The sequence below is a fragment of the Musa acuminata genome, chromosome BXJ2-8 (assembly GCF_036884655.1).
Source record: "Musa acuminata AAA Group cultivar baxijiao chromosome BXJ2-8, Cavendish_Baxijiao_AAA, whole genome shotgun sequence".
NCBI classification, from domain to species: domain Eukaryota; kingdom Viridiplantae; phylum Streptophyta; class Magnoliopsida; order Zingiberales; family Musaceae; genus Musa; species Musa acuminata.
This window is the reverse complement of record NC_088345.1, coordinates 50,563,063-50,579,671: the sequence shown is the minus strand read 5'-3', so window position 1 is coordinate 50,579,671 and position 16,609 is coordinate 50,563,063. Positions and strand designations below refer to the sequence as shown.

The 16,609-nt window shown below is 39.0% G+C and overlaps 3 protein-coding genes across 3 annotated transcripts; 2 read left to right on the top strand and 1 right to left on the bottom strand.

Annotated features, from left to right (window-relative positions):
* Window positions 1-974: 974 nt before the first annotated feature.
* LOC135620069 (photosystem II reaction center proteins PsbY, chloroplastic-like) lies at window positions 975-1,780 on the bottom strand. The gene has a single exon (XM_065122680.1). The coding sequence runs from the start codon at window positions 1,677-1,679 to the stop codon at window positions 1,074-1,076; it is 606 nt and encodes a 201-aa protein (XP_064978752.1). The 5' UTR covers window positions 1,680-1,780; the 3' UTR covers window positions 975-1,073.
* A 6,025-nt stretch (window positions 1,781-7,805) lies between these two features.
* Window positions 7,806-12,222, top strand: LOC135620068 (pentatricopeptide repeat-containing protein At5g50280, chloroplastic-like). The gene is made up of 3 exons (XM_065122679.1): window positions 7,806-8,746; window positions 9,983-11,605; window positions 11,742-12,222. The coding sequence occupies exons 1-2, from the start codon at window positions 7,848-7,850 to the stop codon at window positions 11,289-11,291; spliced, it is 2,208 nt and encodes a 735-aa protein (XP_064978751.1). The 5' UTR covers window positions 7,806-7,847; the 3' UTR covers window positions 11,292-11,605; window positions 11,742-12,222.
* A 170-nt stretch (window positions 12,223-12,392) lies between these two features.
* On the top strand, window positions 12,393-13,146 carry LOC135618354 (uncharacterized). Its single transcript, XM_065119237.1, has one exon. The coding sequence runs from the start codon at window positions 12,395-12,397 to the stop codon at window positions 13,097-13,099; it is 705 nt and encodes a 234-aa protein (XP_064975309.1). The 5' UTR covers window positions 12,393-12,394; the 3' UTR covers window positions 13,100-13,146.
* The last annotated feature ends 3,463 nt before the right edge of the window (window positions 13,147-16,609 follow it).

Genomic DNA, 16,609 nt, shown 5'->3' with positions numbered 1-16,609 from the left:
TTGTATTTCTTGCGGTATTCAGTCTAAACCAGTGTTTCAAATACCGGTCAAATTGATCAATACTTATGTGACATCTGGGTTGAAGTAACATCAGCAGATTGTATTTTGACTGCAAAGCATGTTTTACACACGTCGGGCAAGTAAAAAACAACGATACATATGGGAATCGTGATGTCTTACTCATCATAGTGGAGTTTATATCCTACAATGCTTGAAGTTTTGTACAGTAATCGAAAAGGATGGATAGAATGGCCTAAAAGGTCGGGGAAGGGGAGTGCATCGAGCTGCTCGGGCGGATGGGGGAGGAGGGCTTGGCTTGGGGGTGCCTTTATCTGTTTGAATGGATGGGGTTGCAGGAGCCGTCGCTGGTGACGCCGAGGGCTTGCTCGGTGCTGTTCCCTGTACTGGGTAGAGCGGGGAAAGGGGGACAAGCTGATGGTTCTCTTTCAGAACTTGCCCAAGGGGAAGAGATCCAGGGACTCTGCCATGTCTGGCCTTGCATCCTGTGAGAGGTGAGAAGTTCTTTTGTTCTTCATGGCTTTTGACTACGTAATGTTTCAAGTTTGTGTATGGGTTGTTGACTGCTTTATCGCCTTCCACACCTGTTGAGGACAGCCTTGTGGAGGATGCTAGGGTTTCGGTGCCTCGGCTACCGAAGAATACCTATAGTTGGGTGACACTTCCTGCGGTGCCTCAAGCCCTCTCTTATGGCAGAATCTATCGCACTTTTAGAAGGACTCAAGGCTATACAGATGCTCCAGTTGCAGTCATTTAACATCGAAGGTGGTCAACCTAGCTAAGGGAATCAAACCTGTAAGTAACACCCTGGTCTTTGAGGAACACAATTTTGAATATTTTCTACCTTTGTAAGCCATGAATTGGCTCAGTTTCATGTTTTTCTGCTGTTGATCCTTTGGCCTCACAGTTTGTAACTCAGTTTTGATCTAATAGATGGTGTTTTATTACAAAAAATATATGACAAAACTTTTTTTATTTTTATTTTTTGCAAAGTATATGACACAAAATTTGTATAGCTATAAGATTGAATATTTCAACACTTGGACGATCCATGATCACCCGGACCTCATCCTGTTGAGCTGGTTCAACGCCGGCTGCAGAATGTTGTACAGGACCCAAAGAATGGCCGGAGCTACGACGAACAACAGAAGCAACCCCCTGCTATCATCAGAGGAGGCGGCGTTGGCCACCGTCATGATCTCATCCGCCGACGCGCCCTGGGTCGACATGAACCCAGCGGCCGCCAACCCGCCGCCGAGCCCCAGACCGACGACCACTGCCTTCTCGGTCCTCATCCTGTTGAGCTGGTTGAGTGCAGGCTGGAGGATGTTGTAGAGGACCCAGAGGACGGCCGGGACGATGGGGAGGAGAAGCGCGAGGCCGCGGTTGTCGCCTTCGGCCACGTCGGCGATCTGTTGAGCCGCAAATGCCGCGTCGGAGCTGCTCAAGCTGGCGAAGATGGCGCCCGCGATAGCGGTGGCGCTCAGGGAAGAAGGGGTGGTGGTGATCGTCGTCTTGGGAGCTGCTGCTGCAAGTCCTTTGGGGAGGTTTTGGAGGGACAGGAGAGAGACTGGTTTGGTTAGGGTTGGCTTTGAGGAGGTGAGAAGGTTTGGAGCAGGGCATCTGGCCGTGAGGATGGCCATGGCTGCCATGGTTGCCATGGAGGAAGCTTGCTTCTGGTTGGAGGAGTTGCTTGCTGCGAAGGGAGACTAAGGATTAAGGACTGCCGAGGGGATGAGGTTTGCGTCGGAGAGAAGAACGAGTATGTGTGCACGTGTGGGACAAGTGACACAAGAGGCAGCCAATAGGATGTTGTGCATTAGATTCTTATCTTATCTGTGGATTTGGATAGGAGGAATATGGATCTCATGTTCACAAGCCATCTATACTGTTTTTATCACCATGTTTTTTTGGAAATAACAGTTGGTGAACAATTATAAGAGATGAATCCGATTTATCTGTTAATGGGACAAATTTGATTAGTTTAAAGATATTTTTTTTATATCAAAATTTGTTAGGAAGAAAATTTGATATGGATTGAAAATTATAAATTTATTGAGTATTTTTAAAAATTTTAATATATTAATTAAAAATATTATCAAAAAATTATTCTTCAAATAAAATAAATAAATAAATAAATATATATATATATATATATATATATTTAATTGCTGTGGGAGTATTCAGAACTCGGGATGGTCAGGTCCGAGCACAAAGCCGTCTCAGACCGAACCCATTATCCGAGCCACATTACTTGAGGAACCAAACCGTCACGTCAATGTGTGATGTGAGCGTCGGAAACCCCCCGCTGCGCTGCGTCCATCTTTCGTTCAATCTGTTGCTCGCCGCCACCACTTCTTTTGGGAGGACGATAACGAGTTTATCGAGATCGATCCCATAAATCCGATCATCGAAGAAGATCAGAGGAGGACAAGCGAAGGGGACGTTCGCCGCGGCGGCCGTGTCTTCCTTTCGCCGCCTCAAACCCATCGTCCGATGCTCCTCCTCCTTCGGTAACCGCCTCTCTCTTTTTTTCCAATCTCCTTTGCCTTCTTGATCCCGTTCGTTGATTCCATCATCTTGTTATCCAACTGAATAAGATTTACTTTTAGGATCATTTCGATTCCTTTCTTCAACATATCTAGAAGTATGGGATGGAGTATTATATTCTTGTGGAATAGAAATAGCCATTTGCAAAGTTGTTCATCAAGCTTATTTCGATCACTTTTTACCTTATTTAGGCAATTCCATTCGATGTTGTAGCTACATTATCTTCACTCGAGAGATAGTAATAAAGCTGGAGTAGAATCAACGGAATACAAAGTGCTTTTGAAAGATGGAATCGATCAAATTGTGGCCTGCCTCTGTTCAAAGATTTTGACATTTTAATTGTTACGTTCTTCTTGAACGACACGCTGCATTTTTAACCTTTGATCCAGTCAAATTATTGGCTGAATTTATTTGGACGAAGATAATATGAGACTGCATATTATAGGATTTGTTGATAGACCATATTTTCTTCGACGTCATTATGCAACCTTAGATAGTTGAACCAATTTATATTACTTGGTAAAACGATCTTGGTAAATGAAGGTTTTTTATCTTTGATAATTAGATGATTTGAATAGCTAGCTCCCTAAATTTCTGGAGAATGGAGATGTTGAAGTTGTGAAATTAATGGGCATTTCTTTATGCCAAAAAAGATTATTTCTTTATGATTATTTTCCAGTTTGAATTCAACCCTTTTGCTCCCTTGGCGATGCCACAAATCATCGGTGGCTAGAACTTCAAATTTCAAACATCAAGGAACAAGTATATTATTATTATTAAAATACCTTGGGTATTTACATATGACCCAAAAAATGAAATAAATATGATGTTTGGCTTCCTTGACTTGTTATACTGCAATAGATGCAATTATCCCATTTCATGGTGACTGGAGCAACCATGGTGATGGAGGTTGTTGAAGAACAACAACTATATTAGCAGGCAGGTGTCCCATTTTCATGGTGACGGGAGCAACCATGGTGATGGAGGCTGTTGAAGATTAGCAGCTATATTAGCAGTTAGGTTATTATTCCTTTTGTTTAAGAGAGATCTGAAAGTCATATAATCGTTCTTTAGCCAAAGCGAAATGCGTCTTTCACAAGAATGGTATAAACTAATCAAGCTTCAAGAGATCTATATAGTAAATGTCATGCTAGGGGTTCCTTTTGTTTTTATGGTCCCTTTGATAGGACAATATGTGAATACAGCCATAAGGGAGAGGGTACTTCGGAAATAAACGCATATCGTAGGGGTTTATGCAAAAAGAAGTTATTATATTTTCATACACTATAAAATTGAGAAAATAGTTGCACACATTTTAGTACTAAAATAAACATGATAAGTGTAGGATCAAGCTTTATCTAAATAATTTTGTTGTTGTTGTTTAGAGATGTCTTTGTTGTACTAATTGAAGCCTGTTCTTTTATGATTGTTATGGATCTTGCTGTGATGCTGAATTCTGTGTGGATATGGGTGTGGTGAGAGTAATCAGCACTGAAGGCATAGGAAGAAAGTCCAGAAGCAAGTTTCAGGCAACTTGTGTAGCCACTAGAAACTTATGATTATAAATTGTCATCTAGGGCTCAAATTGTGGATGCAAATAACTGTGAATAAAATTCCTGTTTACGTAATTACTAATTTTGTGAGCAAGACCAGGTTTCTTACGGTTTAAGATTGTTTTAGTCAGTGTCTGCCATACTGAATCGTACTGCCCGTACCGGGCATTACGTACCGGTCCGACAGGCCAGCGGTACGCGGACCGTCCGATACCGGTCCCACTGTAGCAGTGCTACAGTAGCATTGCAGCGCACTGTAGTAGTGCTACAGTGCTCGGTACACCGTACCGTACCAGTACCGAGCCCAGGTCGAAATACCGGTATGGTACGATATTGCGAACCTTGGTTTTAGTAACATACGATGACCACTTGATGATTCAACTTTGTTCCACAGCTCCTTGTGAAGACACCCTAAACCAAAGCAACACAAAAGTGTCATATTTAAAGTCATGTTTACATCCAAAAGAATAATGGAAGAGAGCTGCGCAGACCTCGGAGCAGCAGAAAAATGTCATCTTTAAAGCTATGTTTACATCCAAAAGAATCATGGAAGAGAGAGCTGTGCAGACCTTGGAGTAGCACCGGAAGTCTTCACCACTTGCATCGATGGTGACTGATGCAGGTTGGTTCGAGGACGTGTTGCTGAGAGCAATGGTGAATCAACCTATAACAGTCACCATCGATGCAAGTGATGAAGACTTCTGGCGCTACTTGGAGGTTTGCACAGTTCTCTTCCATGATTCTTTTGGATGTTAACATGGGTTTAAATATGACATTTTTCTTCTGCACAGCTCTCTTCCATTATTCTTTTTGGATGTAAAAATGGCTTTAAAGACAACACTTTTGTGTTGCTTTAGTTTAGGGTGTCTTCACAAGGAGCTATGGAACAAAGTTGAATCATCGCCATCGTAGGCTACGGGACATCTGAAGATGGTATGTACTGGATAGTGAAGAACTCATGGGGACTGGAGTGGGGCGAAGAGGGCTATACTATTAAGACATCTCCCAACCCGGTGTAGAAGAAGCCATCTTTGATGAGAACTGAAAGCTAGTTGTTGCTGCCATAAGAAGATTAGGTTGCTGCTTTGATCATTCACCTTCATGCAGAACTTTGGTAAGGCTTTCCACTGTATCCTTCAGTGCTACAACTACTCGTCATGTTGCAGGATATCACATTACTATATAAAATAAGATACGAATATGGAATTAATGATGAATTGGGATACACGGCACTGCATGACAAATTACTAGTAACTTCGCACACTTGAACAAAACAAACTGTTTATACAATAGAATTGACTACCGGCAAATTATTATCATAGTAAGATAGCAATGTGGACTTGTTCATCTATTACAAGAACCCAACTTTTTGCAATGATATAAAGGATCAAGAGATGCCAGTTTCATGAATGATATACTCATGGACATGAGCAAAATCTACTGCGATATATAAAGCCACAGTCATGGCAGATCTCAACAAAAAAACTTATCAGCAACGTGTCCTCATCATGCTGATAGCAATGGCAAACCAATCTCTATCTGGCCCAGAGAATGAGATCGATCTGATTCGGCATTGTGGTCCTGACCTGATCAGTTCTGAATACCTTCGACAACAGCAGTAATTAAATAAATAATATATTCATTCCTGATTTAAGTTGAAGAACAATCTTTTAATAATATATTTAATTAATTATATAAAAGATAATTATTTAACATATTTAATAAATTTATAATTTGTAATCAATACCAATTTTAATTATTTTGATATATAAAAAATATTTTTAAACTAATCAAATTTATTGAATTTATTCATCGACTATTATTATAAACTGCTATATATATATATATATATATATAATCAATTTCTGAAACTTTTATCTCATTGTATTCCCCCGAGTAGACGTTGGTTGAAAACTTTTTTCCACGTTTGTTGTAAAAATCAATTTTCTTTGACGACAGCTGAGAGTGTGAGCTGTTGTGAGCCACTTAATAGGTTTTTATTGATTGATGCTCATATATTTGATTTTTAATAAAGAGATATCACTTTTTTCAACAATATAAAGAGATATCACTTTTTTTCAACAATCCATACTGTTGAATTAGGTTATTTCAAACTCAATCGGTCAATTCGATCCAAATCAAGTCGATTTAGATCAGATCCCTTTGAATCAAGTCAAATCCATTGTATTCAAGTTATATTCGAATTATACTCGTCTATAAAACCTATTAAAATATATTATTTTTTTAGAATAAATTTATTTCAAATTTATCATAGAATAAAAAACTCATCGAATGTTGTTAGAATCGCATTATAATAAAATCCTCAAATTTTGTTAGAAAAAAATTCATACTAATTGGCTTTTATGAGATTATATTTTAGCAAAGGATATCTTTATTTATGCTTTCATCAAAATACCTTCAACAAATTATAAAAATATAATGATTATCGTTTAATTAGATTTGAATTGATTTGTTAGAATTAAACTATTTTTTTTTAATGAATCGGATCAACTGATTTAACTAAATCTTAACTATTCAATTGATTTAATAAAATCCTATATTACCCTTTTATTTTCTCAAATTACCCCCTCACCTTCACCCTCACTCCTCCCGCTCCACCTTTACCGTCTTCTCATCCTCCCATTTTGTCGCTTCCTCCCCTTCCCCGTTACCTTTCGCTTCTTCTCTTCTATCTTCCTCCCACTCCACCTCTTACCTTCCACTCCACCACCCTCCTCCTCCTCACCCCACTCCCACTCTACATCAGCCTCTTCCTACTCTCACTCCACCACCACCTCCTCCCAATCCACCTTCTTCTCTCACTTCACTTCCTCCCCGTATTCCTCTTCTTTATCTACCTTCTGACCTCCTCCTTCTTCTTGTAATTTACTTAATTGACATAATATATATTGAAAAAATATATTAATTTTATATATAAATTATAATATTAAGTTTAAATTGATTTGATAAAAATTAATTCGAATTATACTCGATCACATATTCAACGTAAAAATATTTTTTAAAAGTTAATCATCTTAAATTCATATAAAAAAACATATTTCCATATCACCTTAGTAGTTCCAGAGAAATTTGAATATGTTTAGTAAAAATTCAAAATTATACTCTAATTACACTCAATCATTCAACAAAAAATATTTTATTTCAAAAATTAATTAACCTAAATTTATATAAAAAATAATAAATATATTAACATCTCATCTTAATAGTTCAGAACAAGTTTTGATAGATTTAGAAGTTTGAATTACACTCGATCTTAGATTCATTCTAAAAAAAATTTATTTAAAAAATTAATCACTATAAATTTACATAAAAATAAAAAAAAAACAGTAAACATATTTTCATATCACCAATAGTAGTTCGAGAAGTTTGAATGTATTCTAAACATCTTAGAATGATTTACTATTAGTTATAAAGAAAATAAGATTGGTTTGATAAAAATACCTTAATTACACTCCAATCATACTCCCGATCATTGGTTGCCATAAAAGAAAACATCATGCGTAATTCCACTGATTCCAGACTATTGAAACAGTAATTATAATCAGAAAAAATTATCATTCATTTATTTTAAATTATTTTAAATTATTAAAAAACATTTTGAAAAAAAATCATTTTTTTTTTATAATTTTAAGTAATATAATCTCTCAGCTTATTTCCTCCGACGCTATCCATTTAATCGGCTCGGCAATCCATCGGGAAACGTTGATGGCGCTCAGAACCCTCGGCGCCTTCTCCTCCTCCTCCAACGCTTCTACTACTCCACCCGCTCTCTGCCCTCACAAGCCCTCATCGCTCCTCCCCTTCGTCCCTCTTTCACCTCCTCCTCTTCCTATTCGCTTCCATCTCCCACCCCTCAAAGCCCAAGCAACTCCCCGATGCTCCTCGTCCTCTTCCGCCTCCATTTCCTCTCCGTCGCCCATCTTTCTCCCCCATCTCCAAGCCGATGAAGAGGAGAGCGAATTCGACCAGGGAGGACCAGCAGCAGAAGAAGGAAACATCGATGAAGAAGCAGAGGAGGAGGAGAAGGAGGACGATGAGGCCTCCGACCCCATTCTCGAGTTCTTCAGGTTCCGCTCCTCCTCCTCGGCCGATGACCCCAAGCAGGACGGCCGCCTCTCCCTACAGAGGAACCGTCGCACGTCTTGGCACATCGCCAACATCGACTCCGCCGACCTTGACCACGATGGCCTCGAGGACGAAGGACAAGTGCTCGAGCCGCCGTCGCCGTCGCCGCCACAACCGGCCGAAGATGGAGTCGTGGCGGAGATCTTGGGCGTCGCGAGGAGCCTCCCGGAGAACGCCACGCTGGGGGAACTCTTGGGTCCTTACGCCGGGAGGGTCGGGGAAGGGGAGTGTATCGAGCTGCTTGGGAGGATGGGGGAGGAGGGCTTGCCTTGGGGGTGCCTTTATCTGTTTCAGTGGATGGGGTTGCAGGAGCCGTCGCTGGTGACGCCGCGGGCTTGCTCGGTGCTGTTCCCGGTACTGGGTAGAGCGGGCATGGGGGACAAGCTGATGGTTCTCTTTCAGAACTTGCCCAAGGGGAAGAGATTCAGGGATGTATGCGTCTATAACTCTGCCATATCTGGCCTTGCATCCTGCGGGAGGTGAGAAGTTCTTTTGTTCTTCATGGCTTTTTGCTATGTAATGTTTCTAGATAACAACTGTAGGTAAAACCCTCGGTACCGTTACTTATGGAGATAGTTGGAATGATACAGTAAAAATTAGTCCATAATGAAAATATCAATTGTAATTAAAATCTTGAGCTACATAAAGCCTGTGCATATTCTTATGAGATGACAAAGCTGGAACTCCTATATGATACAGTAGTTTAAATCCTTTTCTTCTGTTGTATATGATTTCTGGGAAGAAATATGTTCTAATGCTATAGCAGTATGGGGACTTGTTGCTGTTGCCTCTTATTACTTGGATTTGATTAGACTTGAATGCTAGTTGTATTACACAAACTAGTCATGATTATCCTCAAGTTCAGTTCTTCAAGGACGCCTGAAATTTGAATTAGTGGAAGTCAAATTGATGTTTGGATGAAAGTTTATCGTCATTAGAGGTTTTATTGGTTTAAGAAAATTTAGGACTTACTATGTCCTTGGGTTATGTAAAATCATAGTATGGTAGTGTCATTTTATAATGTTTCAATTAATTGCAAAATTATATATATATTCATGCCTGTGCAGTGGTTGATGAATTTTCTTGATGTTTGACCTATTTCCAGGCATCTGAAGAAATATAAAATATACTGTAGCAAGCCTAGAGGAAGAACAACAAACTAAAACATCCCACATGAAGAACATATTTGCATACATGCATATAGATGCTATACCTACGGCATGTGCAGACACAATTACATCATACAGAGAGGCACAGAGCAAGGATGCATGCAGTTTGCCATGTTGCTTATCGTGCCTCCATGTAAAACTGGTGCACGAACATGGTGCAGCAGAGGGGGTAACCCATCAATCCTTGGAAAAATATATTATTATACCAATTCAGCATTGTCTTGAGAGGAAAAGTTCTCTCATTTTTTCCTGGACCTTTTGCAATCAGAAATACTTTCTGGTTCTTACTTGATGATCGAACAAAATTATCCTTTATCTACTCGCATGTTAAGCTTGAGTGTCTTGGTTTTGCAGTTATAGGCCTGATTCAACAGCTTGCTTGTGGCACTTGTACTTGTGCCTTTGATCGTCATTTGAGTGATGCTGATTTGGTTGATTTAAAGACACATATAGCTAATGCATCTATTTGCCTGGCTGACTTTTCGTGACCCTTTTGATTGCACCAATTTTTATATTTTGTCTGATCTTACTCATTTAAAATTACAGATATGATGATGCCTGGAAAGTGTATGAAGCACTTGAAGTCAACAACATCAAACCAGATCATGTAACTTGTTCTGTTCTGATAACCATCATGAGGAAAAATGGTAAGCACTCAAAGGATGCCTGGGAATTCTTTGAAAGGATGAACAGAAAAGGTATCAAATGGAGTTTGGAACTCATTGGCACTCTTATTAAATCCTTCTGTGATGACGGGCTGAAAAAGGAAGCTCTCATCATTCAAGCAGAAATGGAAAGGAAAGGAATTTCAGCCAACATCATAATTTACAACACCTTGATGGACGCCTATAGTAAATCCGACCAGGTTGAGGAGGCAGAAGGTCTCTTTCATGAGCTGAAAGAAAAGGGACTAAAGCCAACTACAGCAACGTACAACATTCTAATGAATGCCTACAGCAGAAGAATGCAACCTGAAATAGTTGAATCTTTAATAACTGAGATGCAAGGTTTAGGCTTGAAACCAAATGTCAAATCATATACCTGCCTCATAAGTGCCTATGGAAGGCAGAGGAAAATGAGTGACATGGCAGCAGATGCGTTTTTGCGGATGAAAAAGGCTGGAATTAAACCCACGTCACACTCATATACTGCTTTGATTCATGCATATTCAGTTGGTGGATGGCATGAAAAAGCATATGCCGCATATGAGAATATGAAAAGAGAGGGGATATCACCCTCAATAGAAACATACACAGCTCTGCTTGATGCATTCAGGCGAGCTGGTGAAACTGATAAATTAATGGAGATATGGAAATCCATGATCAGCAACAAAGTTGAAGGTACAAGAGTTACATTTAACATTATTCTAGATGGTCTGGCTAAACATGGTCTTTATGTTCAAGCAAGAGATGTGATACATGAATTTGGAAAACTTGGCTTGCAGCCAACAGTCATGACCTACAATATACTGATGAATGCATATGCACGGGGAGGGCAACACTGCAAGTTACCACAGTTGCTGAAAGATATGAGTGCCCTCAATTTGAAGCCTGACTCTGTAACTTATTCGACAATGATATATGCATATGTTCGTGTACGTGATTTTACTAGAGCATTCTATTATCACAAGCAAATGGTCAGAAGCGGGCAGGTGCCTGAGGCCAGATCCTATCAGAAATTGCGGGCTATTTTGGATGTCAAAGCTGCAACAAAAAATCGGAGGGATAGAAGTGCTATACTTGGAATACTGAATAGCAAATTTGGTTTGAAACCGAAAAAAGGCAAGAAGGATGAATTCTGGAAAAACAAAAAGAAGAGATCTATTATGACCAGGGTTGTTGGTGATAAAAAATAATCTAGTGAAATTCTCCTTCAAATTATAATCGAATGACTTGGTTCTTGTTGGGACTGATAACTACATCTGCTTGGTTTCATTGGTTATATGTTCTTTCCACCTCATGCGTGCATCCGTTCCTGACTTGGTGTGTCATCTAAAAACAATTATATCAAATGAGATGGCACACCATTCCAAACAACTAGATGACAGTGAGTTAGGGAATTTTCTTGTGAACCACTGCAAGTGATTATGGTTATTCATGGTCGTCCTATTTTTATGAAAATATGGCATTGCCTTGTTGATCATTTTTATGGTGGTGCAATACCTTTCAGGTAATCTCTTTTTTTACATTAATTATTTTAATGTGCAAAATATAACATGTGTGGCTAAGCAGATTTCTGGATTAAATGCAACAATTATGATGCTCATTCATGTGCTTCGTTTGATTTGTATATTGTTGTTTGACAGGGTTTAGAATATCATGAGGACGAAAATTTTGTTTGTTCCAGCTGTATGGTGACTTCATTCCGTTGCTCTGTGACCTTGAGAGAAGCTCACTATTGCCCGCGCTCCATGATTCTGGAGTTGTGAGATATATATTATGAACTTGGTTGTCTTCAGTGTTATACTGTAAAGCTGATTAAATTAATACCAATCAGCTGCAAAGAAGTTGATTACCCCGTGGCAGTTGCAGTGCATATGTGGCTAAGAATTAGTGTAATTTCAATCAATGTTTGTAAAGTTGATACCAGAGTCTGTAAGAATAATTTTTGGATTAAGAAGGGAAAGAAGCTGTGATGGTTCTGACAGTTGTGAGACCTTGCATCACTTGGGATTAGGGCAAACTTGTTATCATATATGTGTGTTATTGTCTTTGTAAGTGAGTTTGTATCATCTAACACTTGGTATCTTCTGTTCCGTGTGATTAGATTATACTTCTCAATGTTCATTGTTGTGTGTGCTTCGTACCATTGGTATTTATTTTGATCTTGTAAAAACCTAGAATGTTGCGCATTCCATGGCATAATCTGATGGTGTAGTTGTTTGGATTGAGCACCAAATAATATTGTTATTCTGATTTCTTATTGATTATCGATTGATATTATGGTTTCTAGTTGACTATGGTTCTAAATTTTGGCAAACTTCTCGTTGCGGTGGCATTCTCCAGCTTGCCCTTGGCTGGGGATGACATCGCGTCGGAGGAGAAGCTCTTGGACTTGTACTGCGACTTCCCGATCATCGCTCTCGGTTCCTCCATGCCGCACCGCCCGGACACCGACCCCAGAATCTCGAACTACGTGCAGCTCCTCCTCCGCGAGATTGCGGCGACCAGAGCCTGGTCCGACGACTGCTCGCCCCTCGAGACCGTGTTCTTCGGCGGTGGCACGCCGTCGCTAGTCCCTCCGGGCTTCGTCTCGTCCATCCTCGACGCGCTGAAGTCGAGATTTGGCATGTGCGATAGCCCGGAGGTGTCGATTGAAATGGACCCTGGAACGTTTGATAAGGAAAAGATGGAACGGCTGCTTGAGCTGGGAGTGAACCGGGTGTCGCTCGGTGTTCAGGCGTTCCAGGAGGAGCTGCTGAGGGCTTGCGGGAGAGCCTACGGCTTGAAGGATGTCTATGAAGCCATTGAGATTGTCGCCGACTGCAGTGAGCTGCAGAATTGGGCATGGACCTCATCTCGTCCTTGCCCCATCAGTCCCAAGAAATGTGGGAAGAGAGCTTGCGCTGTGCCATCAGTGCTCGTCCTACGCATGTCTCCGTTTACGACCTGCAGGTTGAGCAAGGCACCAAGTTTGGTCATTTGTAAGCAAATCCTCCTTTAACCTATCAGTACATTCATGAATACCCTTATGCTGCTGTATTCTACTGAAACATCAATCTTGCGCTTAAAGATGTACATATATGCTTGTCACAATGAGTTATCATGTTTACAGGTATACTCCTGGAGAATTTCCTCTACCAACACTTCTCGTCGACGCTGCGTGACACGCTATGGTGGCTCTGCCACCTCTCTCCTCCGACGCGATGTCATCCCCAACCAAGGGCAAGTTGGAGAATGCTACCGCTACGAGGAGTTTGCCATAATTTAGAACCATAGTCAACTAGAAACCATAATATCAATCGATAATCAATAAGAAATCAGAATATGGTTCTTACAATATTGTTTGGTGTTCAATCCAAACAACTACACCATCAGATTATGCCATGGAAAGCGCAACATCCTAGGTTTTTACAAGATCAAAATAAATACCAATGGTACGTAGCACACACAACAATGAGAGAGTGCGAGCTAGCACCAAGAAAAGGGCTTCAACTAGCTAAAAAGGACGGAATAAAAAGGACGTCGATCTACTAGATAAAAAGGACGGAATAATGTCGACAGTTTGGATTGGATAGGATCTTCGGACGATAATTACCGTTTTTTATAGTATGGAATTAGTGGAATTTGCTCATGATGTTTTCCTTTGTAGAACCACATATTAAAAAAAAAGTATTTTTCTTATTGTGAGAAATGAAAGTTAGTCCCTCTAAATTGCAATCAATTTTATTTCATGACAAGGAGCTTTTTAGGAGAGGATGATGACATGACACCACCGGATGGCTCTTTTAGCTACATCTAATTGACAAGTAAATCTATTGATGTCGAGCCACATTGGATAGTTCCTCATCTTCCTTTCCGCTGTCACCCATTGGCAACTTGGTTGGTTGTTTACTTCAATGGCAATAGTATGGTCGGTTGTCTACTATGTTTATGTACCATTTTAGGTTCATGCACTCTCATGTCATTTTATTTTCTGAATTGATAAATAAATTTTGGATATACATATTTATTCAATATTCATGCATATTATTTTGGATAATATCTACTTTATTCGTGAAGAAAGTGGATAATAAGTCTAGTTCATGCATATCAGTTTATATCCAAAAATAATATGCATGAACCGGTAAATTCTCCTCATATTATTTATTTTATTTATGAATACTATTTTAAATATAAATTTAAAGTTTTGGCTCATCGCCTCAGCCAGCCAACAAACCAATTTGGGTTTCTTTCGGCTTTTCATTTTTTTCAATACAACAACAACCCATAGTCATCAAAAAAATACAATTTTCTCCTCTCGTCCCCATCTATTTATTGTCGATTTAGGTGAAGAACTCGAACAGAAATGATGCCCCCAAACCTCTTGATTTGCTTAGATATTTATGGAATCCCTAATCACTGTTGCCTCCAATCGTCCTTGTGTTGAGGTAATTGTTTGCTTGCTAGATTTTATTTGTGTTTTCTTGGATCTCCAAGCACTGGCTAAGAGAGGGGAGTCAAAGCCTCAGAATTGGTAGTTGGTTTCCCACCAAGTAACGTATAATGTGACGCGGTAGTCCCATTTATTTAATTATTCTTAGTAATAGTGTTTGTTTCAAAGCAAGCAGTGTCAGGCTCATAAGCAAGTAAAGCAAGGCTAGAAGCAAGGTATAGCATACTTTGAGTTAGTAATCAAAGAACGAGACCAAGGAAGCAAGAAAGCAGTACAAGAGTTTTTAGATCTGGTGTGATTATCGACAATCTTTCCATTTTACGGATTAGTGTTATTTTACCTATGGAAATATTAGCCAAGAATTAAAATCAGTTTGACTGAATTTGACTGCATAAGAAAATTTTCTACAGTGACAAGTTTCTACGCAAACCGGATGACTCAGCTTTAAACAGGTTTGACTTATGAAGCAACTCCAAGATCCAAACGGGTGTGTTGTATGGTATAGAATAATTCTGATCAAGTTTCGATCTAGTTGCATTTTATTTCATGAAAGCGAGAAGCATCTGATCAAGATGATTGTGGATGATTATAACTCATAAAAGTAGTATAACTCATAACTCATCTGATCAAGATGATTGTGGATGATTATAACTCATAAATTTGGTATAAGATCACCGCTATAAATGCTCTTAAAAGAGCAGCAACTCCATGAAAACAAAACATTCAGATAAATATTCAAACAAAACAAGTTGATGCATTCATACCAATCCCTTATATATCACAATTCAATAATATCATTCATGAAAACAATCCTATTGATACCCATACATATGATTCTTATGTTTGGGGAAGGAAAGAAACATGTGAGCACCTTATTGCCACATTATAAAATAAAAAATTATAATTTAAGCAGAAATTACATTTTGCATCATTTAGCTCACCATTATCAACACCACAAACCCAAACCCTAAAATTTAAACAAACATATGACACATTATAAACAAAGATGCATCTGCTCGGTATGTGGCATATCATTCAAGCAAACCATAATATTTAAACAAACATATGACACATTATACAACAAAGATGTATTTGCTGGGGCATACCATTCAAGCATTCAATAACAAACACATAAATCCCACATATGCAGCTATGTAATTACAACTCATAAATTTAGGATAAAATCACCTTCAATAACAAACACATAAATCCCACATATGCAGCCATATGAGTTATAATGATTATAACTCGTAACTTTAGAATAAGATCGCTGCTATAGTAAATTAGTAATAATAGACTATACACAATTGCACATAAGCATAACAGGTTCACCACTGTAAGTGCTCTTAAAAGAGAGAATATAGATGACCCTCATGTTTGGGCCAAATAAAAAACTCATGACCCTTAACTAAAGTAAACTAAATTCAATATGAATCTCAACTGAAAAACAAAAAATTACTGAAGAAAAGTCGTCTAGAGCAGACATTATGTTTTACATCATCAAGCTCAACAGTATCACCAACACAATCCCAAGCCCTGATAACAAAAATAACATTTGTGCAAATTATACAACGATGCATTTGATGGGCATAGAGCATACCGTTCAAGATTTCAATAACAAACACATCGTATCAAAAGCTAACAATTTAGAACTACCCAAACATTCAATCAAACACATCGACGGAGAATGTAAATTATGCAGTGTCACAAACATTGTAATGAATACGAGCATGCTAAGGTGCCAAAACATCTTCCACAATCTCAAGGTGAAAGACATTCACATAAATCCCACAGGTGATGAAAATGACCAACACTTGTTTCGACAAAATGCACAAATGAAAAAGCTACCATATTTTAGGTCCTTTAGATATACATAACACTCGATTGAACATTTACGTACCAATACAAAACCACAATATCTTACTCACATATCGGTGCAGATTATTTTAACTTCAACATTGAGGGAGGGGCAAATGGATCACAAGAAAAGAATTAAGTAGCAAGATATCCAAACTTAACACATGGATATATTTGGACCCACCATTATTGTAGGACAATTGAATGTGATCATTGGAACAA